Source organism: Haliotis asinina, chromosome 6 (genome assembly GCF_037392515.1).
Source record: "Haliotis asinina isolate JCU_RB_2024 chromosome 6, JCU_Hal_asi_v2, whole genome shotgun sequence".
Classification (NCBI taxonomy): Eukaryota; Metazoa; Mollusca; class Gastropoda; order Lepetellida; family Haliotidae; genus Haliotis; species Haliotis asinina.
This window is the reverse complement of record NC_090285.1, coordinates 58,871,088-58,898,579: the sequence shown is the minus strand read 5'-3', so window position 1 is coordinate 58,898,579 and position 27,492 is coordinate 58,871,088. Positions and strand designations below refer to the sequence as shown.

The window sequence follows — 27,492 nt, the reverse complement described above, 5'->3', positions numbered from 1 at the left end:
CACTTTCACATACAATCGTATAAAATGTACAGTAAACTCTGTGTCAAATATAGAAATTCCCCGTGTCTCCTCCTGATGTTCACACGATTTTGTAACTGCCACCATAGCGTTCTGTTGAAAATACATTCGATACAGCAATAAGAAAATTATTTCGAGGAGTCATTTCAAGTGGTTTTTTTCCATCTCTTCTTAGTGGCGTATAAAAAGTGAATTCGAGTATGTAATACTTGCTTTCCCTACCCGCGCAGCATAAAATATCCGCACCTCGGTCTTCGATGTCTTACCTGAAGCTAAATTAATATCTACATCCCCCGGCTGTCAACGATGGCGGCCACGCGGTAACCCTTACAAGAAGGTTGAAGTGACATCATCAATCAAGTGACGTCATAGAGACGCGCCGCTTCGACCAATGATGTTTGAGTAAGTGAAAACCTCTATTTTGGCTAATGACTTTGAAAATGGTGAAGTGCTAAACCTAATCAGTTCACATGTGACATCACCCGTGGAAATAGATACATGAACACACATTTGAAAAAAAGATCGAATCTGAAAAACACGTCTCCATTCAACTTTTGTTTCTGGTCTCCTGTGACGTCATCTCATTGTTCTGATAGCGAGTTAGTCTTATGACGGACAAAGTCAGATCTCTGTAACCATTTCCGTTGAACAAAGGGAATGTGAAAATGACGATTTCATATCGATAGGGAGAAACACCTGAAATCTTGCCATTATTGTATAAAATATTAAGCTAGTGAGTTTAGTTTTATGTCTCCTAGCAATATTCATACAATATCACCGTTATCACGACAGAGGACACCATTGTACCCATTTAAGGAATCCCGCGAACTGGGTTTTGGTGTGGGTGTGGGTGTGGGTGTGGGTGTGGGTGTGGGTGTGGGTGTGGGTGTGACTAACGCTTCAACCTCTGGGGTACCCCTCCATCTCTGATTAAGATATGTAGTGAATTAGTTTATCCGATAAGCCTTTGTCTCCATCACAAATTCATATTTCTTTTGTTAGTTATGCCACTTTTAAAGAACAGAGGCCCGATACAATGGCATACTGTGTAGAAGTGAGGGTGAGGCTTTTAATGGATGGCTGGAGTCCCCTCCCAGTTATTATTGTTTTGCTTGTTTTCACATCAGCTAAGGGTGGTGTCGAGAGGTCAGGACAATATTTCCTACTAAATGTGGCAGTTTCACAAGGCGAAAAAGATTTTCTATACTGAAGTTGATAAGTAGGGAACAACTCCCCACCAAACCTTCTGTGCAAATGTATTATTAAAATATTGCAGACCCAAGAAACGTGCTAACGGCTACTTACGCCTTCCTAACAGTTGTGTGCATCTATTGTTGTCAAAATATTGTATTCGTAAGGGACATCCAAACGGTTACTTACACCTCCCTAATAATTGTGTGTGCATGTATTGACAAAATATTACACTCCCAAAACCACAATTTTCATTGTAAAGTCATTTTTCATTAGACATTCACTTAAAATTTCATTGTCTATTTGGAACTGCATCAGTTCTCACAATATTTAGTAAAGAATTTCAGCTGTATGTACTTTTCCAAACTAAGGGTTTTATGGTAAAAGCAGACAGAATTTCCATAGTTACAAAACCACAGGCATGTCAGTCACACACAGCATTGCCAATTACAAAAGAACAAAAATAACAAAAAAAAAAAAAAAAAAAAAAAAAAAACCAGCTGTGAATGAACTGCCGACCTTCGCAACCTTCAGACAACCCAAACCAGAGCACTTGTACTCATCATTACTACTTCCCCTAAGAATACAACACAACCCATGAACGCTGATGATGATGTTTAATGATGTGTATATACAATGTACAAAGTACAGATATTCAATATCACTATGTTTTCTGTTTCTGCGCCAAGAGGTCTTTGATGTATGGGTTGTCCTTGGCTTCCAATTCCGCCTTCAGTTTTCCCACCTCCTCCAGGATCTCATCATCACTCAGGGTTGATACAGGAATCTTCTTGACCTTGCTGATGAAGTCCTGTATCAACTGTTCTCCATCCTGCAACCAGAATCACTGAAGTCAGTGATAGCTTACAATGACAGAATCCTATTTCCACTGCAACATGTTATATTTGGGATTACACTTTCTTAGCTAAGTACAACTTCTAGTACCTGCCCGGGACTTGAACTGACACCCTCAGAGTCAGGCACCTAATTGCCAGCACACAAACCCACTAAACCCGCTCATCCACTGCTACCTCCACAAACATGAAAGGCGGACGACTAGTAGTCTAAGCTACAGGATCTGTGTACCCCTCTGATAAATGTAAGTTGACATAGCTCCTACGGCTGAATATTGTATAAGCATATCTCATTTCCACTGTTATACATATGCTTGATTTTATGAGAGAGTCTCGTGTTTATGTACACAGAAATAGCTCCTATACCCTTACAAACATTCACAGCACACATTTCGCCATTCTGTAACGTCCTTTCCTCGTTTTGTTGTTATGTTCTGTATCAAACTAACCTGCTTGGCACATTTGCGTTTCTTGACAGCTGGTTCTGAGTCTCCATCCAGGTCAGTGCCGGTCAGGCTGATAGACTGGTAGTCTTCAAGCTCACTGGCCTTTGCCTTGGCAAACTGTCAAACAAATAAACTGTCACTGAGTGTTATTGCGAGATCAAGGTTATGTGTCAAGGTCATGTGTCTGAGAGTATCTAAAGGATATTGTTTCTCAACAGATTTGTTCTAAATATAACGTGGGGGCCATGATTCTTATGTAATCAATTCATGTAAGATTATTTAGTGAAATAAAATGCAAAAGTTAAACAGGGGTTGCTATACATGTGACTATGATACACTTCACCATTGTTTTCTGGTAGTACTTTGTATGACTGCAAAACCTTGAGCCTAGGTTTTCAAAGCTCTCTTAGCGCTAAGATAGTCGTAAGTTAATGCTATTGTATGGCTCTTACAGCAATATTGGCGCTAAGAGAGCTTCGAAAATCTTGGCCTTGGAGAGTAGACTACGACATGGGAGAGGAGTGGGATGACACTGCTCAGATTGAATCAGCAGTGTTCAATGTTTGCCAGTGTCAGCAGTATCACTGCTTGGAGTACGCTACCTCTATCACATGCTTTGGGAAGTGGGCCAGCTCTGCCACGTGGATTCCGAAACTCTGGTCACATACACCTGCAGGACAGACATGTTAAGATGTAGCTTATGTGAACAGTTTCAACCTCATTTCACAATTTACTCATTATTTTTCAATATCATTTAAAATATAGATCCTAAGGAAATTCCAAAACCATGATAAAGAAAGTTTGCTTTAGGAAACGGATATCACATCAATTATACATTTGCTACAGGTGGTATGACTAGGAAACAGAAACCCTGCTTCCATGACAGTGTCTTGTATTAACACTGCATCCTTGACAGTTTCTTGGGTTAACACTGCATCCACAACAGTGTCTACGATTAACACTGCATTCATGACAGTGTCTAGAATGAACACTACATTCATGACAGTGTCTTGGATTTTCACTGCATCCACAACAGTGTCCTTGGATTAACACTGTATTCATGACAGTGTCTTGGACTAACACTGCATCCACAACAGTGTCATGAATTAATACTGTGTGCATGACGGTGTCTTGGATTAACATTGTATTCAAGACAGTTTCTTCGATCAACACTGCTTCCATGACAGTGTCTTGGATTTTCACTACATCCACAACAGTCTCTTGGATTAACACTGTATCCATAACAGTGTCCTTGGAGTAACACTGTATTCATGACAGTGTCTTTACCTAGTACTGCATCCATGACAGTGTCTTGGATTAACACTGTTTTTCAACTCACCAGGCTTGACTCTGTACAGCAGTGTTAGGGTGTCATTAGTGGTGAGCGCAGTCACATGACGGTTGGTCACAGTTGGGACGACATCGGCTAGCGCAGTCAACTCATGGAAGTGTGTTGCAAACAAGCAGAATGCCTTAATCTTTGTTGCAATGTTCCTGTAACCACGGAGACAAAATCATGTGTTAAGTAACATATACCATGTAACACATTCACTACTTTGTCAAGTGGTGTGACAAGGCTTTCTCGAAAGAAACAGTCAGCATTCCAATAATTGACTGAACAATTATGAGCACAAGATTAAGGGTCACTTTGAATTTTCAGACAAAATACTCTTTATCTCAACTACTTCTTTACTATATACACGTTTCTGGGCTATTCCTTGTCCCTTTGTCAGGTCACACCAAAAGCCCATGTATATGTAACAAAGAAGTTGACATTCATAATATTTTTGCCTCATGCTTGAACACCTACTACTATATGCTTATCCAGAAGCTCTCTTTGGGCTACTTTAATCTATTTTTTAAGGAAGAGCCAATGGCATTTTCTTCCTTTGTGTCCCTACCAGAATGTCTTGAGCTAACCATGATTGCCATTATTTAGGTAATGTTAAGGCAGATTAGATTGTAAAATATTTCATGAATGTGTGAACCCAAGTGAGGTGAAACCATTTGTTTTTGATATTACTCCTTGTGATTAATTTTGATAATCAAAACATTCTGGATGATTAATTTTTGTCAGCATATTTTTGGGTCAACCTCAGTTTCTAACTTACTGGCTCTAACTCACAGTGACAAACAAAGAGGTCCTTCACTTACTCTGAGATTGCCCATGCCAGACCAAAGCCATCATATGTTGATGTACCACGTCCCAGTTCATCGATGATTATTAGTGAGTTCTCTGATGCTGACTGCAACAGAATAAGTATCACGCTTCAGCAACCAGCTACAGAATCAGCATCAAAATAGTCCAACCAGCAACAGAATCAGTATCAGGCTACTCCAACCAGCAACCGAATGAGTATCACAAGCTACTCCAACTAGCAACAGAATCAGTATCAGGCTATTCCAATCAGCAACAGAATGAGTATCAAGCTACTCCAACCAGAAACAGAATCAGCATCAAGCTACTCCAACCAGCAACAGAATCAGTATCAAGCTACCCCAACCAGCAACAGAATCAGTATCAAGCTACTCCAACCAGCAACAGAATCAGTATCAAGCTACTCCAACCAGCAACAGAGTCAGTATCAGGCTACTCCAACTAGCAACAGAATCAGTATCAAGCTACTCCAACCAGCAACAGAATCAGTATCAAGCTACTCCAACCAGCAACAGAATCAGTATCAAGCTACTCCAACCAGCAACAGAATCAGTATCAGGCTACTCCAACCAGCAACAGAATCAGTATCAGGCTACTCCAACTAGCAACAGAATCAGTATCAAGCTACTCCAACCAGCAACAGAATCAGTATCAGGCTACTCCAACTAGCAACAGAATCAGTATCAGGCTACTCCAACCAGCAACAGAATCAGTATCAAGCTACTCCAACCAGCAACAGAATCAGCATCAGGCTACTCCAACCAGCAACAGAATGAGTGTCAAGCTACTCCAACCAGGAACAGAATCAGCATCAGGCTACTCCAACCAGCAACAGAATGAGTATCAAGCTACTTCAACCAGCAACAGAATCAGCATCAGGCTACTCCAACCAGCAACAGAATGAGGATCAAGCTACTCCAACCAGCAACAGAATCAGTATCAAGCTACTCCAACCAGCAACAGAATCAGTATCAAGCTACTCCAACCAGCAACAGAATCAGTATCAAGCTACTCCAACCAGCAACAGAATCAGTATCAAGTTACTCCAAACAGCAACAAAATCAGTATCAAGCTACTCCAACCAGCAACAGAATCAGTATCAGGCTACTCCAACCAGCAACAGAATCAGTATCAAGCTACTCCAACCAGCAACAGAATCAGTATCAAGTTACTCCAAACAGCAACAAAATCAGTATCAAGCTACTCCAACCAGCAACAGAATCAGTATCAAGCTACTCCAACCAGCAACAGAATCAGTATCAAGCTACTCCAACCAGCAACAGAATCAGTATCAAGTTACTCCAAACAGCAACAAAATCAGTATCAAGTTACTCCAAACAGCAACAAAATCAGTATCAAGTTACTCCAAACAGCAACAAAATCAGTATCAAGCTACTCCAACCGGCAACAGAATCAGCAACAGGCTACTCAAACCTGCAACCGACTCAGGTTGTCGTAAGAGGCGACTAACGGGATCGGGTGGTCAGGCTCGCTGACTTGGTTGACACATGTCATCGGTTCCCAATTGCGCAGATCGATGCTCATGTTGTTGATCACTGGATTGTCTGGTCCAGACTCGATTATTTACAGACCGCCGCCATATAGCTGTAATATTGCTGAGTGCGGCATAAAACTAAACTCACTCACTCACTCAAACCTGCAACAGAATCAGCATCAGGCTACTCCAACCAGCAACAGAATCAGTATCAAGCTACTCCAACCAGCAACAGAATCAGTATCAAGCTACTCCAACCAGCAACAGAATCAGTATCAAGATACTCCAACCAGCAACAGAATCAGTATGAAGCTACTCCAACCAGCAACAGAATCAGTATCAAGCTACCCCAACCAGCAACAGAATCAGTATCAAGATACTCCAACCAGCAACAGAATCAGTATCAAGTTACTCCAAACAGCAACAAAATCAGTATCAAGCTACCCCAACCAGCAACAGAATAAGTATCAAGCTACTCCAACCAGCAACAGAATCAGCATCAGGCTACTCCAATCAGCAACAGAATCAGTATCAAGCTACTCCAACCAGCAACAGAATCAGTATCAAGCTACTCCAACCAGCAACAGGATTAGTATCAAGCTACTCCAACAAGCAACAGAATCAGTATCAGGCTACTCCAATCAGCAACAGAATCAGTATCAGGCTACTCCAATCAGCAACAGAATCAGTATCAGGCTACTCCAATCAGCAACAGAATCAGTATCAGTGTCTAGTCCAACCAGCATCAGAATCAGTACAGGCTAGTCCAAAAAAAACCAAACCACAATCAGGCTAGTCCAACCAATGCTCCAAATGTAGTCTTCATGCATTCAATTCACATCAGTGTGCAAGATCTTCCATCATCTAGTAATATGGATAAAACAATAGTTCTAATTATTATCTAGACAAGCATTGGTAACTGGGGATCTATCATTCCTGATACCTCCTCTCATGCCACTGGCCACCAAGCCCATCTAGACAATCCAGGCATATTATCTTACCCTCAGTATAGACGCAGTCTCCAGCATCTCCGCCATGAAGGTGGACACACCCTTCAGCTGACTGTCACCCGCACCCACACGTGCCAGGATACTGTCCACTACAGAAATCTCGGCCTCCTCACATGGGACAAAGCATCCCAACTGGGCCATCAACACAATGACACCTATCTGGAGAAAAAGTGAAATCATTCACATCAGGTTAGTCTTTCCAAGTGATGCCTTCAATATAAAACCTACAAGAATGTATCTATTTCTCGCACATACAGAAAAGTGGCAGGCATTAGATAAATCGTCAAATGACACTCAATTTCTTCACATGACAACATATGTCATATTTGGGATATCACTTTCTGAGCAAAGTACAAGTTCTAGTACCATGACTTCCACTGAGCAGGCTGGACAGCTGACTTTGTGTGCTGGGGATTAGGTGCCTGACTCTGAGGGTGCAAGTCCGAATCCCGGAGTACCAAAAAAGTACTAGAATTTGTACTTTACTAAGAAAGTGAAATCCCAAATATGACATGTTGCATTTGACCACTTTCTAAATGGCATTGTGTAATCTTCACATGACTATCGTCATAATCTCACCTCATCATAAAACTCAAAGTCCTCTTATGTCTTTTGAATGGAATATATTTTATTGCTATTACACATCTGTTACAAAAAACATTACACACTTTGCCTATTGGCATTATTGAAAAAGAGCACACATGATCAAAGATATTTTCAATTAATTTCTAATTTCTCCCACAAAACATATTGGTCACTTAATATCAGTAAGTGAACAGTATGATGTCTGCACTCACCGATCTGATGTACGTGGACTTTCCTCCCATGTTCGGACCTGTTATGATGTGAAACATTTCTTTGTCTGCAAAAACAAAACAACAGGTCTGTTATTCCAATCTCATGGTTGGTTTGTTGTTTAACGCCACACTCAGCAATATTCCAGCTATATGCCTGTGGTCTGTAAATAATTTCAATTTAAGCAGTTTCTCAGTTTCTGAGAAGCCTGAACTAACGTAGGTAGTAGATATTTTCCACTGTGAAACACACAAGCATGGGTGTGGTACAGACAGGCCATACAGTGAGGTGAACATGAGATTTGAACCCACAGTCCTGGTATTAATTAGTGATGTTTTAAGTGCCGGCAGTTAGTGCATATTGGTTACCTCTAATGAAGGCGACATCATTGGGGATATACGACACATCATCCTGCATCTCCAGACATGGGTGTCGTGCCTCCGTCAGACGCAGTGCAGCCCCACCTGGTGGACAGAACACATGTAAACCATTCTTGTACTGAAACTCTACTGAAGGGCGAGGTCAGGTGACATCTTAGATATATTTCATTCAAAATTCAAATTTATCTGTACACACAAGTAAACTACAGACAAGCAAATGTTATACTTCTGCTAATGGAACTAATGCAACGAATGGAAACAAGAGTCATCAGGAACAGATGTATCACCTCTGTCTTGTTCAAGTCAGACAGAGATACCTCTGTTAATAGCTCATGAAGAATATAATGCACATCAGTATTTTTAAAAATCCCAAGTCCCAAAAGGTGAGTGAGTGAGTGAGTGACCTTCATGGGTCAAGTCCCGAAAGGTGAGTGAGTGACCTTCATGGGTCAAGTCCCAAAAAGTGAGTGAGTGAGTGAGTGAGTGAGTGACCTTCATGGGTCAAGTCCCAAAAGGTACTGAAAATGTACAAATAGACTGATGTGATGAACACTATACCGCTCCTTTCAAATCTGGAAACAAACACTTATTACAGGGCTATACCTGGCCACCTGTCTGTTCCCGTGATCAAATGAACCTGGAGCAACAACTTTTCCCTTCTGAAATCTGCTGACATTAAATAAAACCACTATCCACACACAGCTGAAGCAACTGGCTCACTTTTGTCATGTGTCTGTGTTAGTGTTTACCTTTCGCATGTATAGTCGGCCTCACGTAAGGGATAGGGGCACTGCAGGCGACGTGTGCGAAGCTGACGAGGACGTCCAGCTGGGCAATGTTATCGTTGATTAGCAGCATGGGATCTACATAGCCAGCTGAAATGTAAATGATAAGACTGATAACGTGTGACAAGTGATCTTCAAGGAGAAGAGAAAGATTTAGATCACAAAGCTTTGCCACACATGACAATCTGCAAAGCTAATACAAGAAGAAGACACAGTCATCAATATCACCCACATTACGTCCAATTTCAGTCTAAGTCACACTTGATGCCCTGGAACGCTAAAAACATTTTATTCAAAATTCCAGTACACCACTAGACCAATCAATGTGTCAAGTTTGGTGAAGAAATACTGAACGGTTTTAGAGTTCTGCTCCGGAAAAGACAAATGGGGTGCATTTTAACACCTCCCGCAAAATGCGATGCAGCGGATAATGAATGGAAACAAGAGTCATCAGGAAATGGCGTATCTTGTTCAAGTCAGACAGAGATAAGCCTCTTGTAGCTCAGTTAATAACTCACTGCCACAGTGCATTTTCAATTCTATGAATTATATAATGCACATCAGTATTATAAAAAATCCCAAGTCCCTCACTGAACTTCCGATGCCATTAAACTTCTGTACAACTGGGTAATCCACTTCAGCACATATACTAACAACACCCTTCTTCAACCTAAGAGCTGTACCTGCGATGTTGATGATCTCCGCGACTACGCTCTTCTGTTGTTCTGCGTATTCTTCCTTGGCTTGGAGGTATTCTTCATTCAACTGACGCACTGCAGTATTGTGAAACCGAACACCATTCTTGTTGGTGTCAATAGTGCGGTAGTTCTTGTTGTTGCGCAGAGACTTCTCGTCTTTCCTTGTCACTCTGAAGAAGTAGCCAAGCTGAGAGTTGCTCTCCAGCTTGAGAGTCTTGTTTGCTTCCAGACCCAGATCTCTGGCAACCTGCAACATGGCCACCAGCTCTATAATGAGTGAGAGGAATGACTGGTTTAACAACAGCTGAAACAGTGTGGTGTAACAAGATGTCTACTTGATATGGGAGAAAGACAAGTGAAGCAGACCCCTGGCATGGTGATGGTGAAAACAAGTAGGGGTATGGAGCAGACAAACCAAGAATCATTATCAAAGAACATGATGCACTTGAAGACAAAACCATAAGTTGCTGTCACATCCAAGGGATGTAACAATGCCCACTACGTCCAGGATAAAATCACCATCAATGTCTTCATAGAACTTCAACTTCACCTCCCTTGATCCAAGCTCACTAAGTGGAAGATGGCACTATGGTTTTACATTGTATTAAATGGCATGTTCCCAGCAATATCATGCAATATGATGTGAAGAACAGGCTTCGAATATACTGATGTGGGCCTATATACTGAGGAAAAGAAACAAGGTATCGAATGAAAGCGTGAGTGTTCCCATATTTTTTCAGGTTTCTTGACAAGCTATGCGGTGCAAAGCTTGTGATGAAACTGTGGACAAAAAATAAAGGAACACTTGTTATTACCATGTTTCCTAAAACTGAGGCACTGACACACATTTGATGAGGATAATGGATAAGAAATGAAAGAGAGAGATATTTTTCAAAAAGCGTTTAATATTACAGATATGTACAAGTGTTCTTCCAAGTCAAGAGGTCAATGTGTGAGAAAATCAAGTCTAAAATCAATGACATCATGTGTACATAATAATTTCTTTACATGCTTTAATCTGATTAAAGCCTGAAAAATCTTTGGACTTTTAAAGACATTGACTTTTTTCAATGAAAAATTTTAAACTGAGGCATTAAGCTTGGTAATATCAACACCACATGAATAATTATAATTTTTTCTCAGTAAATTGGCTTAGCAGGTAGGTTAAGCTGTCAGAGAAGCATATGACATCTACATCACTGTGTGAGCTTAATCCATGGTTTTCTATACAAGGGATATAACTCTTACCCTATTCATTTGTCCCTTGATCTGGCCCTCCAAGTCATCAATCTTCTCACGGAGAGCTGCAAGAGGGGACGAAGACATCAGGTGTGGTAGACACATGACTGACAGATGCGGAATTTGTTTCACAAGAGAGTGAAAGAGGGGCAGTGGGGTAGTCTAGTGGTTAAAGCATTCACTCATCATCCTGATCTGGGTTCAATTCCCCGCATGGACACATGTACAGCCCATTTCTGTTGTACCCCGCCAAAACGTTGTGGGAATATTGATAGAAGTGGCTTGAAACTAAACTCTCACTCACTCACACTGATGTAAGAGAGTGACTGACCTGTGAGGTTCTCGTCAAAGTCTGGTTTGATGAGGTACTCGTGGTCCTCCACTTGCTTCAAGTCCAATGTTGTCTCTACCATCTCCTGGAACTTGGAGAAGTCCATCAGCAGTTCCTGATACAAGGAACAAGGAGATAATCATAAGGATAAACAGCTGATAAGCACATGAAAAACAGAGCATGTAAACACAAGGATAAACATTAAAAATAGACTGATGTGGAAAAACCAGCTAAGAAGTAAAAGCGATTGTCAAACAGCAGATAAACACGGAGGATAAAATCAGTGCAGATAAACACTGTCAATAGTCATAAGTAAAACCAAAAGAAGCAGAACATGTACTAGACAAAAGTAATGGGAAAAAAAGCTCCAAAATAAACACACTAAATAAACAGCAGAACAGTAGAGTGTATAAACAGGTGACAAACACAAGGTATAAACATGATTCTGACCTTGAGTGGGTTAGTGAAGAGTTCCATGAGGAGTGGCTGATGAGTGCCAGAGTGGCGTTCTAAGGTCTCCAGCAACTGTGGCATCTTGTCAATCGCCTGGTACACTCGATAGCAGTCCTACAATGATATGGAATGTTTGACGTGTGTTTTACAATCACTGACTACAGTCATCACATCAGTGTGCAGACAGAAGGTTCTTCTCTTATCAACATCAGAGTCCTTGTACTGAAATATTCAACTTGAACTTGAGTTTCGACTAGAATTCCACTTCCCAACATTAACAACATTAGTCCAGTACTAAAAAATAAACAACATATTTGCAGTGTTTACAACATGGGAGCTGATGTGGCACCTTCCACCTGATCAGAAAGCATTTCTCCACAGTAAATATGCACGCAATTTGGGTACCAGCGACATGTGACATGTAATGGGTAAGTCATGGTGCGTCCTGTTTTATACCTGTAGTGTGGCCTTCTGGCGCTGGAACTTCTTGGCCAGACGCTGGAAGTCTGGCATGCGACGGAGCTGATCTTCTTGCAGTGTCTGCCGCAGTTCCGCATCCTCAACAACAGCCTCCACAACATTGAGACGCTCCTCTGTAAGTTTACAACATCAGGGTACACATTAATTACATATACCCAGTCACAATGGTTTAAATGCACTGCACTTGAGTAATTCTCGAATGTCATTGGAGATGAAACATGATGCCATGCAGATACCATGTACATTATCAATGTCATGACAACATACTCAGTTATTTTCCTTTCACAGACACTTGATATTGCTGACATTTCGTTAATTTTCTGACTTAAAACAATATTTGATAATTTTCTGACTTAAAACAATATTTGATAACCAATCCTTCACTTCAGTAAATAATAGCCCACGTCCAGTTTACCCAGACAATAGTGTTGCCTCTGAAGTCGCACAGTCAGTAATAATGTTCAGATGTCAACCTTTGTGAGCTGGAATGCAGATTTTCCAGATCTGCACGAACAGGGAGTAACTCTATTACCTATCCTGTTGACGTCCATGAGGGGCTGCTTGACCCACTGACCCAAGAGACGCTGACCCTGGGCTGTCCGGCACTTGTTGAGCAGACCCAGAACACTCTGGTTCTTGTTGCCACCTGCAAGGTCAAGGTCATCACATGAAAAACAAGTGTTTGCCACTGACATGGCAATGTCCCCCGTCGCTAAAAACAACTGTAATATTTATAACATATTCACTACTTTTTAGTTTTTGGTCATGCACAAGATGCAAGAAATGACATTTACCTGCATAATCACCCAGTGTAGGTTGTTGGCAATGTTGGAGACATTGATTATAATGTCTTATGAGATATCGTGTTAACATAAGTTTGAAAAAGGAATGTGTTGTGGTCACACTGAAAATAAGGTCAAGATCACCAAAATCAACTGATGTCTTTGTAATCCCCAAATGTAGGAGAGAGAGAGAGAATGTGAGAGAAGAAATGGGGGTAAAAAAAACCCCCAAACAGTAGGTATGTTGGTCAGTATTAATGACAGCAGTATTAACCTAAGACCATTCCTGTTTAACCTGATATGCGCCTCACCTTCATTGGGACTGGGCATCAAGTTGAGGGCCCTCACAGCTGCTGAGTCCAGTCTCATATACTGACCCAACTCAAAACTACCCACAGTGTATTGACCAAAGTTGCCCTCGTCAGACAGCAGCTGAAATAAAATGCCATGTGATATATGTCAACATAATTTTCTGATGCCTTCAAGTAGCAATCTCTAACCTTCCCTTCGCTAAAACTTCAAATCTTTACATGGCTCTAGCTGACAAATGTAACTCAACTATTTCATACCGTAAACCAGGAAATTTTTGCGTCGATAAAATTTTGCAATTGAACAGTCAATACCATAAATGTAACAATAAAATTTTGAGAGTTGTAAAACTTTGATCAGTATACTCACTTTGCTATTTTATGTTCTGGAAGTAACAACACAGAGGTGTCACTTCACATATTGCTTCCTGTTGTTACTTCATGATTGCTCCCTGTTGTTTTGTAATGCCATGCTAGCGACACACAAGTACTGTTAATAGTGGGCCTGATTGCTATTGTTTTGTTGTTCGCACAAGCACTTTCAAGAAGTGGGCGATTATTGGAGTAGGGGCATTCATTTGTAACATGTCATTATATACCCCAGCTGAGAGCCATGTGATCCCGCTAAATTCCAATTCTAACTTTTATATTTTCATTTTCGGGTATTCAGCAAATTATTTCTCAAATAATATCTACCGTCGTCTTTTCCCCAATATAAATGGCTTTCTGCTCGGTAACAGGATACAACAGGGGCAAATACCTCCGTTTTCAAAGCTCTGTACAAATAACATGTGAGGCGATTCGTTTGATGGCGGGTATCACTCGAAAGCTCTGAACATCAACTTTGTCGAGAGTATATTCACATTTGTAAGAATCAATCTTTTTGGATAAAAACTAGTTTGAATCAGCAAAACTATTGATCGTCGACATGAGAAAGCAGCTTTAAAAAAAATATGATGATTTATTAATGCGACACGACACAATAAACATCGCATTTTTCACATTAATTTATCGCTCGCAAAAATTTTCTGGTTTACAGTATTGATACAAAACAAAACTGACAGATGAACTGTGTATTGCACTGAATTAAAACAAACCCTGTGTGGAGCAAGGTGATTTAACTGACCTCGAGGTACCGTATGACGGCAGAGAGAGCTGCAGTACCATGCGTCTTGTCAAGCTCACCTACACAGCAAATACAAACATTTTCAGAATGGTAGTATTCATATTTGCTTTCAAGCATTCCACACAGAACAGTTCCAAAATTTATTTATCTTAATCAGGATCATGGAATTTGTATTGTAGCATTTCCTTACTAATGATCAGATCATGGATAATAAAAGGGACTGTAGCACCTATTCTCCCAAGTAAAAGTTTGTTGTATTTGACATGTTTATATTCAAACCTACTTGACCGGAAAATCAGGAATGCTTACTCTAAGCACAATAATCGTATCTGCCTAACTGTCACTTACTGAGAGTTGAGCTGTTTGGCTGTTCTCCCTTCTTCACCTTCAAGAGTCGGTTCAGGTCTTGAACAATGTCCTTGCTGGAGAAGTCAGCTGCAATGAAGTTCAAGGTCAACAGTCATATATCCACTTCTCACAACTCATCATATATGTTTGGTTAATCACCTTCCAATAGGCTACTGGATCTGTCATCATGATGTCAGAGAATATGGCACTGATGACCTGAAGTGTGGGTTCTTCAGCTGATTCGCTGTCCACTTTCCAAAATGATCTAGCTTTATTTCGTAAACATTTTGATTTGAAAAATTCACATAAACAAATAAAACCCCACACAGAACACAAGCATTCCTTTATTGATACTCTCAATGCCAATGTACTCAGACAGGCTCTATGGATTATCCACACCAATATAATTGTTACATTAGGAGTTGTTCACCTGTCATGAGTGAGTGAGTGAGTGAGTGAGTGAGTGAGTGAGTGAGTGAGTGAGTGAGTGAGTGAGTGAGTGAGTTGAGTTGAGTTTTACGCCACACTCAGCAATATTCCAGCTATATGGTGGTGTTCTTTAAATAATCGAGTCTGGACCAGACATTCCAGTGACCAACAACATGAGCATCGATCTGCACAATTGGGAACCGATGACATGTGTCAACCAAGTCAGCGAGCCAGACCACCCGATCCCGTTAGTCGCCTCTTACGACAAGCACAATCGCCTTTTGTGGCAATCATGGGCTGCTGAAGACCTATTCTACCCCGGGACCTTCACGGGTCTGGTCATGAGGAGAACATTGGTTGATTTACCTTAAATATTTGTTTATGAACATAAACAAATATAGAGGGTACATCAACCCATAGGCCCCAACGGACCAGTGAACAACATACTTATCTTACCAAACACCTCAATTTTAATTTTGAATTGTTTGAAGCACGGTTACAAATAGCTGTTGATAGATTTTGCAGACAAGAAGAACAGATTTAGAATTATCTTCCTTAAATCGTTAATTTATGTACATCCTATATGATTCAATGTTATTTGAGACAAAAAATTACTACCAGGAAATACAAGATGAGTTCACTGAAATGTAGAAATGTTACTCGCTTGTATGCAGGGTACATAGGAAATAATAAAAGTGTGCTCAGCCAATCTGAAAACGTCATTTAAGTGTGAGGGAAGATAAAGAGGAAGTCGTGCCCTGTTTATCCGAACCTCAGATATCCGGAAAACTCGCCCTAAAAACGAAAATTCCTTAAAACAAATTCACAACGTTGTAAAATTACTCACCTATCCGGAAATCCAGTTTCCATAACCGTACAGTCATTTTCACATACAAAACACTAAATTATGTGCATTTTTTTGTCTCGTATATCCGGATGGCTGAGCACCTGTATGTTTACACACGCGATTACCGAGGGCCTCGCGTGATGTAACAAAGAAGTCGTCAGTCTTTGAAGCATGAGAAGATTAACTATGTCTGAGTAGCCAGGTGACTCTGAGTTAATTTTGACACGTGTCAATTTGTGGGTCACTATAACTAACTAATCCGCTGTAAGTGAAAAGACAATTGCTAACTGCTTTCGTCATGTGGATATTATCCAATCAAATGAGGACCCACAAGAAGACATGGCCTTGTCGGAACTTCCTGATGTACTACGATCCTGTGCACAAGTTGCACCTGTGACTTACTGGCGATGATCTTGTGAATGTCGACAGTGACGAACTGACCGGCGAAAGTTCTCTCGCTTTTCTATACAGCCAGTGCACAAGGCTATGACTGATTTCTTCAGGCGAGCATAGCTGCATGAACAGGTATGAGACATTGTATGCACTGATATTTGTTTATATGTACCATAATCAATAAAGATTATGTCTGATGCCTACAATGTTCGTTTCTTTGGCCCGTGATTCAGATATCCAAATATTTGCTTATGCGGACAATTTCAATAAAAACACAAGTGTTCGGATAAACGGGGTACGACTGTAGTATCATCCTTATTTGGTTATCAAGAACAACAACACACTTTAACAAGTGGTGTATTCACATGATTGCTTTCATTGGTTTTGAACTAGTCTGAATCCATCTGTCCAGCAATGGTGTCCCTCCATGATTTTCTTTCTCAAATTGTTGTTATGATTAGTTTTCAAGCATTCTCTTCCACAGTGGCTACTTGTCATATCTTCCTACAGACCTCTGTGCGAGTGTTCAGGATTTTTGAATGGATGAAATCAGATTTAGTTGTGCAATCAGCGACATTGTTCAAATCGTGATCATTCGCCTCTACTAGTCTGCAATGTGCAAATGTTTCTTCTAGACAGAACTCATATAATGGTGGATTGATGGGAGTCTTCATTGCCCTAGTTAACAAAGGACACACTAGGAATTTAATGTCTTGTGTGTCACATCAACACAAGTGCCCTGGTAGAGGGATATCTGTGGTCCCATGTTTGCTTGTATTAGTCCAGCTGGACCTAGGTCATTGTAACAAGTGTTCTGATAGGCTAGAAAGAAGGGAGGTAATTTGTGATCCAATTTTTACCCACTATGGGACTTTACGGGAACCTATAAATATGGCCGTATTAGGACAGAGGTTCGTAAGAACACATGACCAGTATCCTCTGATGTCATTTCATGGACACTGGGTCCCACGGTGGGCTCACATAAAGACATACAGCCTGGTCTAGCTCAAACTTACTAAGATATCCAATCATTACCATCTACTTCTGCACCATACCCACCTCTTTTTCTCTCTGTGAGTAGTAACCCACTTCTCTCAAGCACCTGCCTCAGTCGACCTCCCTCTCCAGTTGTCTCCCCTGCCATTACCACACACTCCTTCGGGCCCAGTTGAACAATCAGAGCCTACAACACAACAGAAGTCATTCAATTGACACAGGTCCACAGAGCCAGAGATATCTGTGACTGTTGAAGAGTCATATTTTAAGGGTTTATGTGAGTTTTTCACTTTTGTATTAATCATTAAGAAAGTTAGATCCAAATGTTAAATATGCAAACATGAACAGAAAACATATCAAGTATTCACAAATATTTGTACTTGATGACAAGGCAATGGTATGAAGTTTAGGATTTCACTTTCATGTTGTTTTTACAAAGGATTGTGTTTATTTTAATGACCCTCAGTTGGACTGTATTACACAAACATAACCACAGTGAACTCCGTGTAATCCGACACAAACTGAGACTGGAAAAGAATGTTGGAGTGTCGGATAATGCAATGTCTCTTCTCTTTGCTCAAGTATATTTCACAGAGTACTATGCACTGTAACTCACTTATATCATGAAATTAATGCGTAATAACTATTTCTTGGTAAATAAAGGAGAAAAAACCCACAAATTCTGCATTTACATGTACATGAATATCACTGGATCTATTATCTTCAGCAGGATATACATACGTACATGTCATGAGGACAACTACAATACTGCCAAAGTAGTGTCTCCTGAATTATAAGGAGCTCATTCTAAACACATCCACATATTTCACTTCTTTATTTTCTGATGCTTTCTTCTACACTGAAAGAAGCTTCAGATGTGTAGAGTGACAACAAACTCCTGGGCTCTGTTCCACAAAGTGATCTTTGTGCTAAGACATAACTCACATAATCTAACGACTTATGACAATAACAGCATTTACACGATTTGTGAAACATGCCTCTTGTACATACCAAATGAATTACTCACCTCAAGATTTGAAAACTGGTCATTGTCAGTAAACTCACTCACAGTGAACTTCCTCTGAGTGACATCTGTAAAGCCGACCCCCACAACCTGTGAAGTGGTAAGTTAGTCCGTTTCAATTATCATTTCGCAAAGAAATGGAATGAATTCACACTCAAACATTGTCCAAGTCCAAACTAAGGTGGGCTTGTTACGCCTCAACCTACACAACTGGGATACGATGACATGTCAAACCAATCCCAGTCACCCAATCTCATTAGTCCCTCTTACAACAAGCAAGGGTTGCTGAATACCAGTTCTAACGCAGATCTTCACAGCCCTATCTCATAACTCAGAAAGGTCTTCTCACCCGCTGCCCATTGTCTGTACCCAGCTTCACACCCACGACACCAGAGGAAGCTGACATTTCAGTGTTGCCAAACAAGATGTCCTCAAACTGAGTCAGATTACCTGGAGATGCCTGCAACAGAAACACTCAGTCAGTTTCCCTGTATACTTATGAACAACCGTCATCATACTCAGCTGAAACATATCTCCAGTGAAATTAGAACGGTCTTTCCGTATTTTTTATGCCTGTCAAAAGTCATGGGATATTCCTGGCATGCAAAGTCTAGATTATTACATTCTACTTCATAGTTTTTGTATTTCTGTAACACTTTCATCACAAACAACCACCTATTCACAACGTCTTTTTCATGGGGAAATTAACATGTATGAGTAAAAGCCTCTGACCATGCACAGTCTTTCAGTTGTACTGAATACAATTTTGAACATGTCTGACTGTCTCGCACACACTTATTCAGTCCCTTGGACACTACCCCCATTTTTAACATTTAACCCTTATAATAAACATCAGCGCCATCTGTATCTCCACAAGACAGCGGGTCTCACCTTAAAGGCCAGGGACCAGTCATTGTTCTTAGCAGCTCCTTTATTGCAGTATACTTCCACTCTGTACTGCCGGACCAGCAGCAGGTTGCGCACCAATGACTCAAAGTTCATTTTGCTAAGGACCACAGACTCCACCTTGTTTGATCCTGTAACATGTTAATGGTAATTAGCTAGCCCAATCTGTACACTGACAGAGAATTCAGTTTAAACATAAATTGACATTTGCTATCTTGTGAGTTGGTTCCAACTTGGATAGTGTTGAAGTATATATATTAAATAAGAATGTCCCAAATTTGGGATGTTTTTGTTCTTTTCCATGTGTTACTTTTTCATCAGCTGCAAGTTTATCACACTTGGTCCCTGTAGTGTGTCACGGAACATCACTAACCTGCTCCCAGATGCTTAACAACCCCGGTGGTCTTGAACACATCCTTGGCAACAAAAAGTGCATCCTGTCCATGGACGGTGTAATATTCCTGAAAAATACAGCAGAAGTCAGAAATTCAGGCTTGTCTGACAGCATGTGGCATGACAAATGATATGGTATCTGTATCTGAGTGCTGCCACCTACAGATTCTGATATTGACTTGCTGCTGCAAAGCCGTGGCAATCAACACAAATCATATTGGGCATAAATCATGCATCCTTTTCAACCATGAGTTAACATGTTAGAAGTGACTAGTAACTAGATATAATGCTGTGCCACGTTATGATAATAAATAGACAAAAATGTATGTTTTAAAGTAAAATTGATATTTTATACCTATTCTGAGTGATGCTTATTATGTTTATCTCATTCTCCTATATGAATGATAGTGGAACACTTGAATCCCTTGTAATTACCTAAAACAGGTCACTCACCTTTGGTCAGGTAACCCTTGAGCGACCAATGACCGTCTAATCAAACGCCAGATGGTCAAATAGATTTAACTGATCAGACAACAGCTATTATTTAGGGACTTTCAACATGTTCAAAATATTCAGGTCACCAACACAGATCTCTCCACAAACAAAAATCTGCATATAACACAATTATTTGACCTGGAGTATATACGCTTTGGGGTTCTGTTGACATGGTTACCACTAGCTAATATTTGCACAAGATAACATCCCTAAATATTGCAAAAAACATTATTTACAGCAACTGTTTACTCGCCCTTGTCATGGTTGTACATATGCCATGTGCATTACCCAGAAGCGAGCGTACGCTAAATAGCATTCAGAATCGTTCGGGTACGAACCTTTTCGAGATAAAAAGTTCAAAAGGTATGTGCGAATGTGCACTTTTGCGATTTGGTAAGCTGTGTTCTGATTGGTCAATCTCAAAGGTTACCTGATGCGACCTCCTATAAGGTTTAGACTCAGTAGTGGAGTGCAACGAAAAGTACTGCGGATAAGTTACTTAGAGTCAGACTTGTCTTCATTGTGACTGTAATGATAGCTGCCAGGTATGTAGAGTAGACAGTGTCATAATTTTCTACTGCCTAGTATATCTAACATGACATAGATATTTTGCCACTAAGGATGAGGCACACTGCATACTTCCACACTGCATGCTATTCAAATCTCAGCCACATGTCATTCAAGTTGCGAGTTGATCTGCGTAGATCTAGGTTACTGCTTTCATGGCTCTGGCAGAATATCCTCTTATCTTCAAGCAAGTCTTGATATGTTCCATATGTGTAGCTGGAATTTTAGTGGGTTTTCATGAGCATGCTTGGTGTGCGGATGTACGAGCAGTTTTGGCTACTCTGAATCAGACTTCAGAGTTCTTGTATTAGACCTTTGAACCAGACTCTCACTTGTCAATTGGGCATGACCAAAATCAGTTGTAGCACTCGGGTCTGCTTGATCTTATAGTACTTGAGGTAGCAAACCAGAGGTGTGTCGTTGACCAGCTCTTCTAAATAGGTCCCTCCACAGACTTTTAAGTCCACCATAACAGTTACATATTGAGACCTGTCTGGTAGAGAGATCAGGTCTGTGGTGTCTGGCCAGGTAATGCTGCAGTGGACATAATTGCAGTCTTCCTCTGCGAGTCCTGCTCTGAGATGAGTAACAGAGGAGACACTGCCATGTTCATAGTGGTAACGAAGAGATGGCTGCTTCTGGAATCATGGCTTGGCTCTTGACCCAACGATCTTCTGGGACCACAAGCTGCATTGTGATGAGCCGTATTCCCAGGAACTGATGATCTCGCTTGGGTTCCATCTCAAATTTACTAGCCATCCCAGTTGTGCAAGTAGTTTGATGGTTACGTCAAGCAGCTGTCAGAGTTGATTGGCTTCTTACTAAACTGACATGATGCCATACTGGTAGAAGGTACTACACTGACCTCCACAATGTAGACAGGTGACAATAGGCTTGGTCACTCATGTGAATAACCATGGGGATGCCACTATTCCACAGGGCAGGACCCTCCACTGGAAGTGTCGACCTTTTGAACAGGAAACTCAGGTACTTTCTTGTGCAGATATGCATCTTGTAGGTCTATGCTGGCAAAGTAATCTGCTGGACGGACAAGTTGTCGGAGTAGAGGCAGGTGAATCATCTGGCATGAGGAGATGGTCTTGGTTGAATCTCTTCATCTTGTATATCAACCTAAATTTCTCTTCCTGCCTCTAGAGCGGGAATGTTTTCTTCTCATTCACTCTCTGTACACAAAAGAACTTTGACTTGTTGCTGTACCTGAGTGGCGTTTAACGGCCAATGTGTTGATGGACTTGATCATCATGACTTATCTGGAATCATGTATGACTTGGCGATCCTCTGGAACCTGGATATCAATGCCTCACTGCTCTAGATCTCACCAGGCTGAAGAATGTTCTTCTAGTCATGGTGGGAAGTTGAGCAATCTTCTTGTATTCCACCATATGTGATCAACATTGATCAACTTCAAATCATCATTCAGGTCTTGCTCTCTCATGAAGGGGTCCACATGATGCACAGGAAAAAAACTCTTAGCCTTGAGAGGTGGTACATGTTGATTATGATTCCAGGCTGATTTCTCAAATGTTGTATGGAGGTTTGCAGACACCTTGGGGATCTGTTCAATCAGTGGAATCATGAGGGTGTTAAAGTCATCCTCCAGCATCTTACATGTGAACGCTGCATTTGATTCCTTGGAGGTGAATGCCAAGTTCAAGCTGTTTGTATCTAAGATGTGACCTCTGCTTCTGAGAAGACGTAGTTGCCTTCTTCCTCTGAATATATTCCCTAAATACGAGGGGATGTCAATAAGTTTCGAGTCTTGAGCATTTTTCATACCAAGGTGTCACAGCCTATGGTACGACATTGAACCTTGGGGTGTAGCTGATGTGATATATAAGTTTTGGTATCCTACACTCAGAAGTTATTGAAAAGCTCACATTGACAGAATGAGAACCCCCCTCCCCACGGCAGTGAAAATGAATAAAACTGAGTATAAGGAAACTCAGCGAAGAACATTGAAGAAAGACTTTCAGCAGTTTATGGGAAGTCTTCCCCTTCATCTGCTACCATCAAACGATCGGTCAATGAATTTAAGCATGGTGGAGAGAGTCTTGAAGATGACCCCCGTCCAGGTCGCCCAACAACAAGCACTAGTCAGGAAAACACTGACAGAGTGCATAGACTTGTGCATGAAAATCGTCAAATCACACTCCACAAGTAAGAGGAGACCACAGGCATTTCACACAGATCCATCGAGACAATTCTTCATGAACACCTCGTCTTGTCTAAGGTATGCGCAAGATGGGTGCCAAGAATGCTTACAGATGAAATGAAGCAAACAAGGGTCACCATAAGCAACTCCATGCTAACCAGATACAACGAGAATCCAGAAGATTTTCACTTTAGGCTAGTAACCTGTGATGAAACCTGGATCCACCACTATGATCCTGAGAGCAAACAAGAATCCATGGAATGGAAACATGTCACTTCTCCCAGGACCAAAAAGTTCAAAACGGCCAGATCAGTGCAGAAGGTAATGGCGACAGTCTTCTGATAGCAAAGGCGTCATCCACATAGATTACTTACCAAAAGGAAGAACAATGAATGGGGAATATTACGTTAACTTGTTGATGCAAGTGCAACAGTCAATCAAGGAGAAGCGCCGGGGCAAGATCAGAAGTGGTATTTTTCTACATCAAGACAATGCTCCAGTACACACCTCTCACGTTGCAGCCGCTGCTGTCCAGGAATGCGGGTACGAAATCTTGCCGCATCCCCCCTACTCTCCAGACCTGGCACCAAGTGATTACCATCTGTTCCCAAATCTAAAGAAACACTTGCGTGGTCGTAGATTTCAGGATGATAATGAGCTTATTGCTGCTACTGAGGCTTGGTTTGAGGACCAAAATGGCGCCTTCTACAGAGATGGCATCAGCGACTGGCAGAAAAGATGGAATAAGTGTCTTGACTCACAAATGGACTATGTTGAAAAATAAATGTGGTTCATACCAATATTTTGTGTTTTTCTATGCAAGGCTCAAAACTTATTGACATACCCTCGTAGTTCCGGGTCCGTCGCACTGTGCCTTTGAGAACCTTCCTCTTTCTCTGAAGTCTGTTGTTTCTATTCTGTGACCATGCTGATCTCTGTGGGAGCTGCAGGATACTGATGTGGAGAGACTGGATCTCAAAAAGGATTCCCTTCTACTTTCTCAACTTGATATCCTCGAACATTGAGGGTTCGCTGAGATAACATCATAATCTCTTGTAGTCACAGGGACGCTCATGACACCACATGTAGTCGCGTTGTAGACTGGAACTGATGCTGTATAGATGAAGCATTCAAGAACACTGAGACACCATCTGTGTCTTCTCGCAGCAGCGATGAGGCTACGATGGTGTTGTCTCTGTTGACAGACGATTGCATTGCTGGTCTGGTTGCATGGACAATCATCTTGTCAGTAAGGCTGCGTCAACATTCCAAAAGATGTTACTGGAGGTTCAGGCAGCAGCATCACAGGGTCCGCATATATGCTCCTGCTTCGTCAGGAGGCACAACATCTTCGTTGAACAACCTCTGATGGCTTGATGGGATGGAATGGAATGAGTTGACTTCATGAGGTCCTTGATGAAGATCATTTCTTCTGCGCCACTGGCGATGTAAACCGCTGCCTTTTATTTTCTGATGGCGTCAACTTCGTAGTATTATACCTGTTCTTAGTCACAGATAAGCCCTGGATGACAACCAACAACTGCCCCTGTTAGGTACTCGGCAAATCACCGGTGTTATTAATTTCTGCAGTAGTTCACAACATAAGGTTACCAGCATTATCTCCAGAATTATCACCAGTGACTTGAAATGACTTCCTCAACTGGTCCATGGCATGTCTATAGATGTAACACAAGTAACGATTAAATTGCAAATCTAATAAATTAATTCAGTATCTGCAACGCAAGCTGGAAGAACATAGAATACTGCATGTCAGACATTGCAGATTAGGATCTGATACCTGCAGTAACTGCAAGAATTCATAAGGCATAAACATACTACATTAGGATGAATGAAAGTCACAAAATCAGGATAATTTTTTTCCAAATTTCCACATACCATGAAAGCTAAATATAGAAATAAAAAACACACAGCTTAATTTGGATAAATGGATCTAAATATAACATGATATGGTACTGTATACTGAACTCCAGAGCTTGCCCAACTGCAGTCACATGACAGTTTGGGCAGGAAAGGGTTCAGGGGAGGCAACATGTGGGTGAGTGAACTTTTAGGTCCTCTTCAAGGGAACTACAAGGGATAAAGTGTTCCACTATCATCCACATAGGAGGAGATAAGCATAATCCTGAGTCAGGGTAAGTAAAGAAACTAAGCCTCCAGTTATTGGTACCCTCCTGTATTAAAATAAATATGACTTAAATTGACATTAATAAAAGAGCAAGACATTACAGTATGGTCGTGTACACTACAGGGGTTTATCATGGAAGTTCAAACAGTGAATTTGGCAGTCACTTTGGGGAAATTAACATAATTTTGTTCACAAGTTAATGGTGCTTGAAACTTTGTTCTTGTTACAGTGTTTTCATACTTCATTCAATGCAAATATAAACCTGAACATTTAAGCCTAGGTTTTATTCACTGGTCCCGTCTATACAATTTCTCAAAACAAACATTGTACTTACTGTCCTGTCAAACACACGCAACGTAGTACTGGATTTCTGGAAATAGAAAAAGGTTTCTTTTGAAACGACATGAACGCCAAGAATACTCTATACCACATGTTTGAATTATGTAAATCCTGATAATCCAAATAATGTATAAATACCAAAGATAAAGGTTTTAACAAATACAGAAGAACGAAGACTACAATGTCTTCTTTCCACAACATCCACTCTCTTGTCTTAAAGAGAGAGATTGAGTCAGGTTTCATGCCGCATTTGTCAATAGTCCACCAATATCACAGTTGGGGACACCAGAAATAGGCTTCACATATTGTACCCATGTGGGGAATCAAACCCAAGTCTGATCAGAAGATTTCATATCTTTTTTCTCTTTTCACCAATTATGTATGTATAATATAGATGCTGGAAGTCAAATGAGCATCAAACTTACACACCATCTTGTTCACATCCCCCTTTATTAACATATTTTCTACACATATAAAATTTGAAAGACTCATATCTATATCCTCTTCTACAGGGTGTTCATGTTAACACACCTGACATTTATTCCCGTGGCAAGTGGGTAATATGACATAAGACTTACCTCTGGCAATCCTCTGAAGAAAGACAGGAATCCCTGTTCCTGGGCTGTGTCTGAATCAGGAGAAAGAATAGTTTAGAGAATCACAAATTATTTCATAATATTTCTCATTTTAAGACACACATTCATGTGACTTCAGCACAAAAGTTTCAAACCCAATATTGTGAATAAATATGTGTGTATGTCATCATGGTGATACAACAGAAACAATTGCTGAGCATTAAGATGTTCAGGTGTGCCATTCAGATCTTATCCATCATCCAGTGCTGTCAGTGGTATTTAACCAAGGCTATAGATAATACGCATTTGTAATTTGCAGGGATTACCAGAGTCCTGTACTTGAGGGTCCTTGGGACTCAAATGATATCACCCACCTAGTAGCAGAGACTCGGTGATAACTTATCATTACTTGATCAACATTTAAAATAAATGTATGTGGACTTTTTCTGCATCCCTGTGAATGCACTAATCTATTTCATTGTGTCAGTTGTCAATTTTGTATTTTTTGTATATGACACAGGAATTTGGTCCTATAAATCCCTGTAATTTTGGAATTGCCACCCAACCTTTCACTGAGATTAATAATTTGTTCATCAAATTTATGATGGGTACTTCAACCATGGGTATTGGTAAAAATAAGAATGCATGCTTTTGTTCCAACAATCTCATGCTTCGCCTTGCCAGATTTCTGAATTACAATTATTTCTCATACAATAGATGGGATGTATGATAAAATGGAAACATCTATTGAACTCATGTCTGTTAACAACAGAGAACGTACACATACAACTGTCTGATTCTGATAGCTCGTGTATTTATGTGTCGTTCAACAATAAACAACCATAACTAATCTTTTCAAGTCGTGACTATTTTCGTAGGAATCTGCTGTTTATTTCACTGCAGTCAATCATATTCGATCAACAAAACGTTGAAACCAGTAAAAATACATTCAGTGGCAGTACATGAACTTGTGTCAAGTAAGAACTAGGTCTAGATGCGTATAGTATACTTCAGTCTTTCCTTAACCTTAACGATCCCATGGGTATCAGTCACAGTGGAAAACCAGGATGTACACATTTCGTCATGCTTAGCAACAAAAATATTCGACTGACATTGTCACATAACCTAACACTTCACCAACCTAACTGTAAGTCCTGTTTCGGTAGCAAGGCCATGTTGACATGCGCGGGAAATCTCAGACGAAGAGGTGTCAATTAAAATCCGGGAAAATATAAATCATTTCCTCACGAAGGCATTACGTTTTACGTAACTCTAGCTTGTGATAACCTGAAGACCGAAGGTAACAGTATGC

The 27,492-nt window shown here is 40.7% G+C and overlaps 1 protein-coding gene across 1 annotated transcript; it reads right to left on the bottom strand.

The window, feature by feature from the left end:
- Positions 1–1,811: 1,811 nt before the first annotated feature.
- LOC137288248 (DNA mismatch repair protein Msh2-like) lies at positions 1,812–27,413 on the bottom strand. Its single transcript, XM_067820710.1, has 26 exons — positions 27,322–27,413; positions 26,184–26,233; positions 25,601–25,636; positions 19,866–19,953; positions 19,478–19,623; positions 18,936–19,046; positions 18,590–18,676; positions 17,626–17,749; positions 14,898–14,984; positions 14,550–14,608; positions 13,427–13,547; positions 12,866–12,979; positions 12,310–12,446; positions 11,851–11,967; positions 11,401–11,515; positions 11,079–11,134; positions 9,816–10,077; positions 9,097–9,222; positions 8,336–8,431; positions 7,970–8,034; positions 7,164–7,331; positions 4,664–4,755; positions 3,849–4,003; positions 3,112–3,179; positions 2,513–2,626; positions 1,812–2,041 (listed from the first exon to the last, which is right to left on the bottom strand). Exons 1-26 carry the CDS (start codon positions 27,353–27,355, stop codon positions 1,874–1,876), a joined length of 2,796 nt encoding a protein of 931 aa, XP_067676811.1. The 5' UTR covers positions 27,356–27,413; the 3' UTR covers positions 1,812–1,873.
- Between the last annotated feature and the right edge of the window lie 79 nt (positions 27,414–27,492).

What these genes read in the sequence shown, in the direction of transcription:
- LOC137288248 (XM_067820710.1), bottom strand. Translation starts at nt 27,355, where the DNA reads ATGGCCTTGCTACCGAAACAGGACTTACAGTTAG. An exon ending in CATGGACGTCAACAGGATAG is followed by an intron (nt 12,447 to 12,865) that starts GTAATAGAGTTA and finishes GTAAACTTACAG; the next exon opens with AGGAGCGTCTCAATGTTGTG. An exon ending in TCCCAAAGCATGTGATAGAG is followed by an intron (nt 2,627 to 3,111) that starts GTAGCGTACTCC and finishes TTTGTTTGACAG; the next exon opens with TTTGCCAAGGCAAAGGCCAG.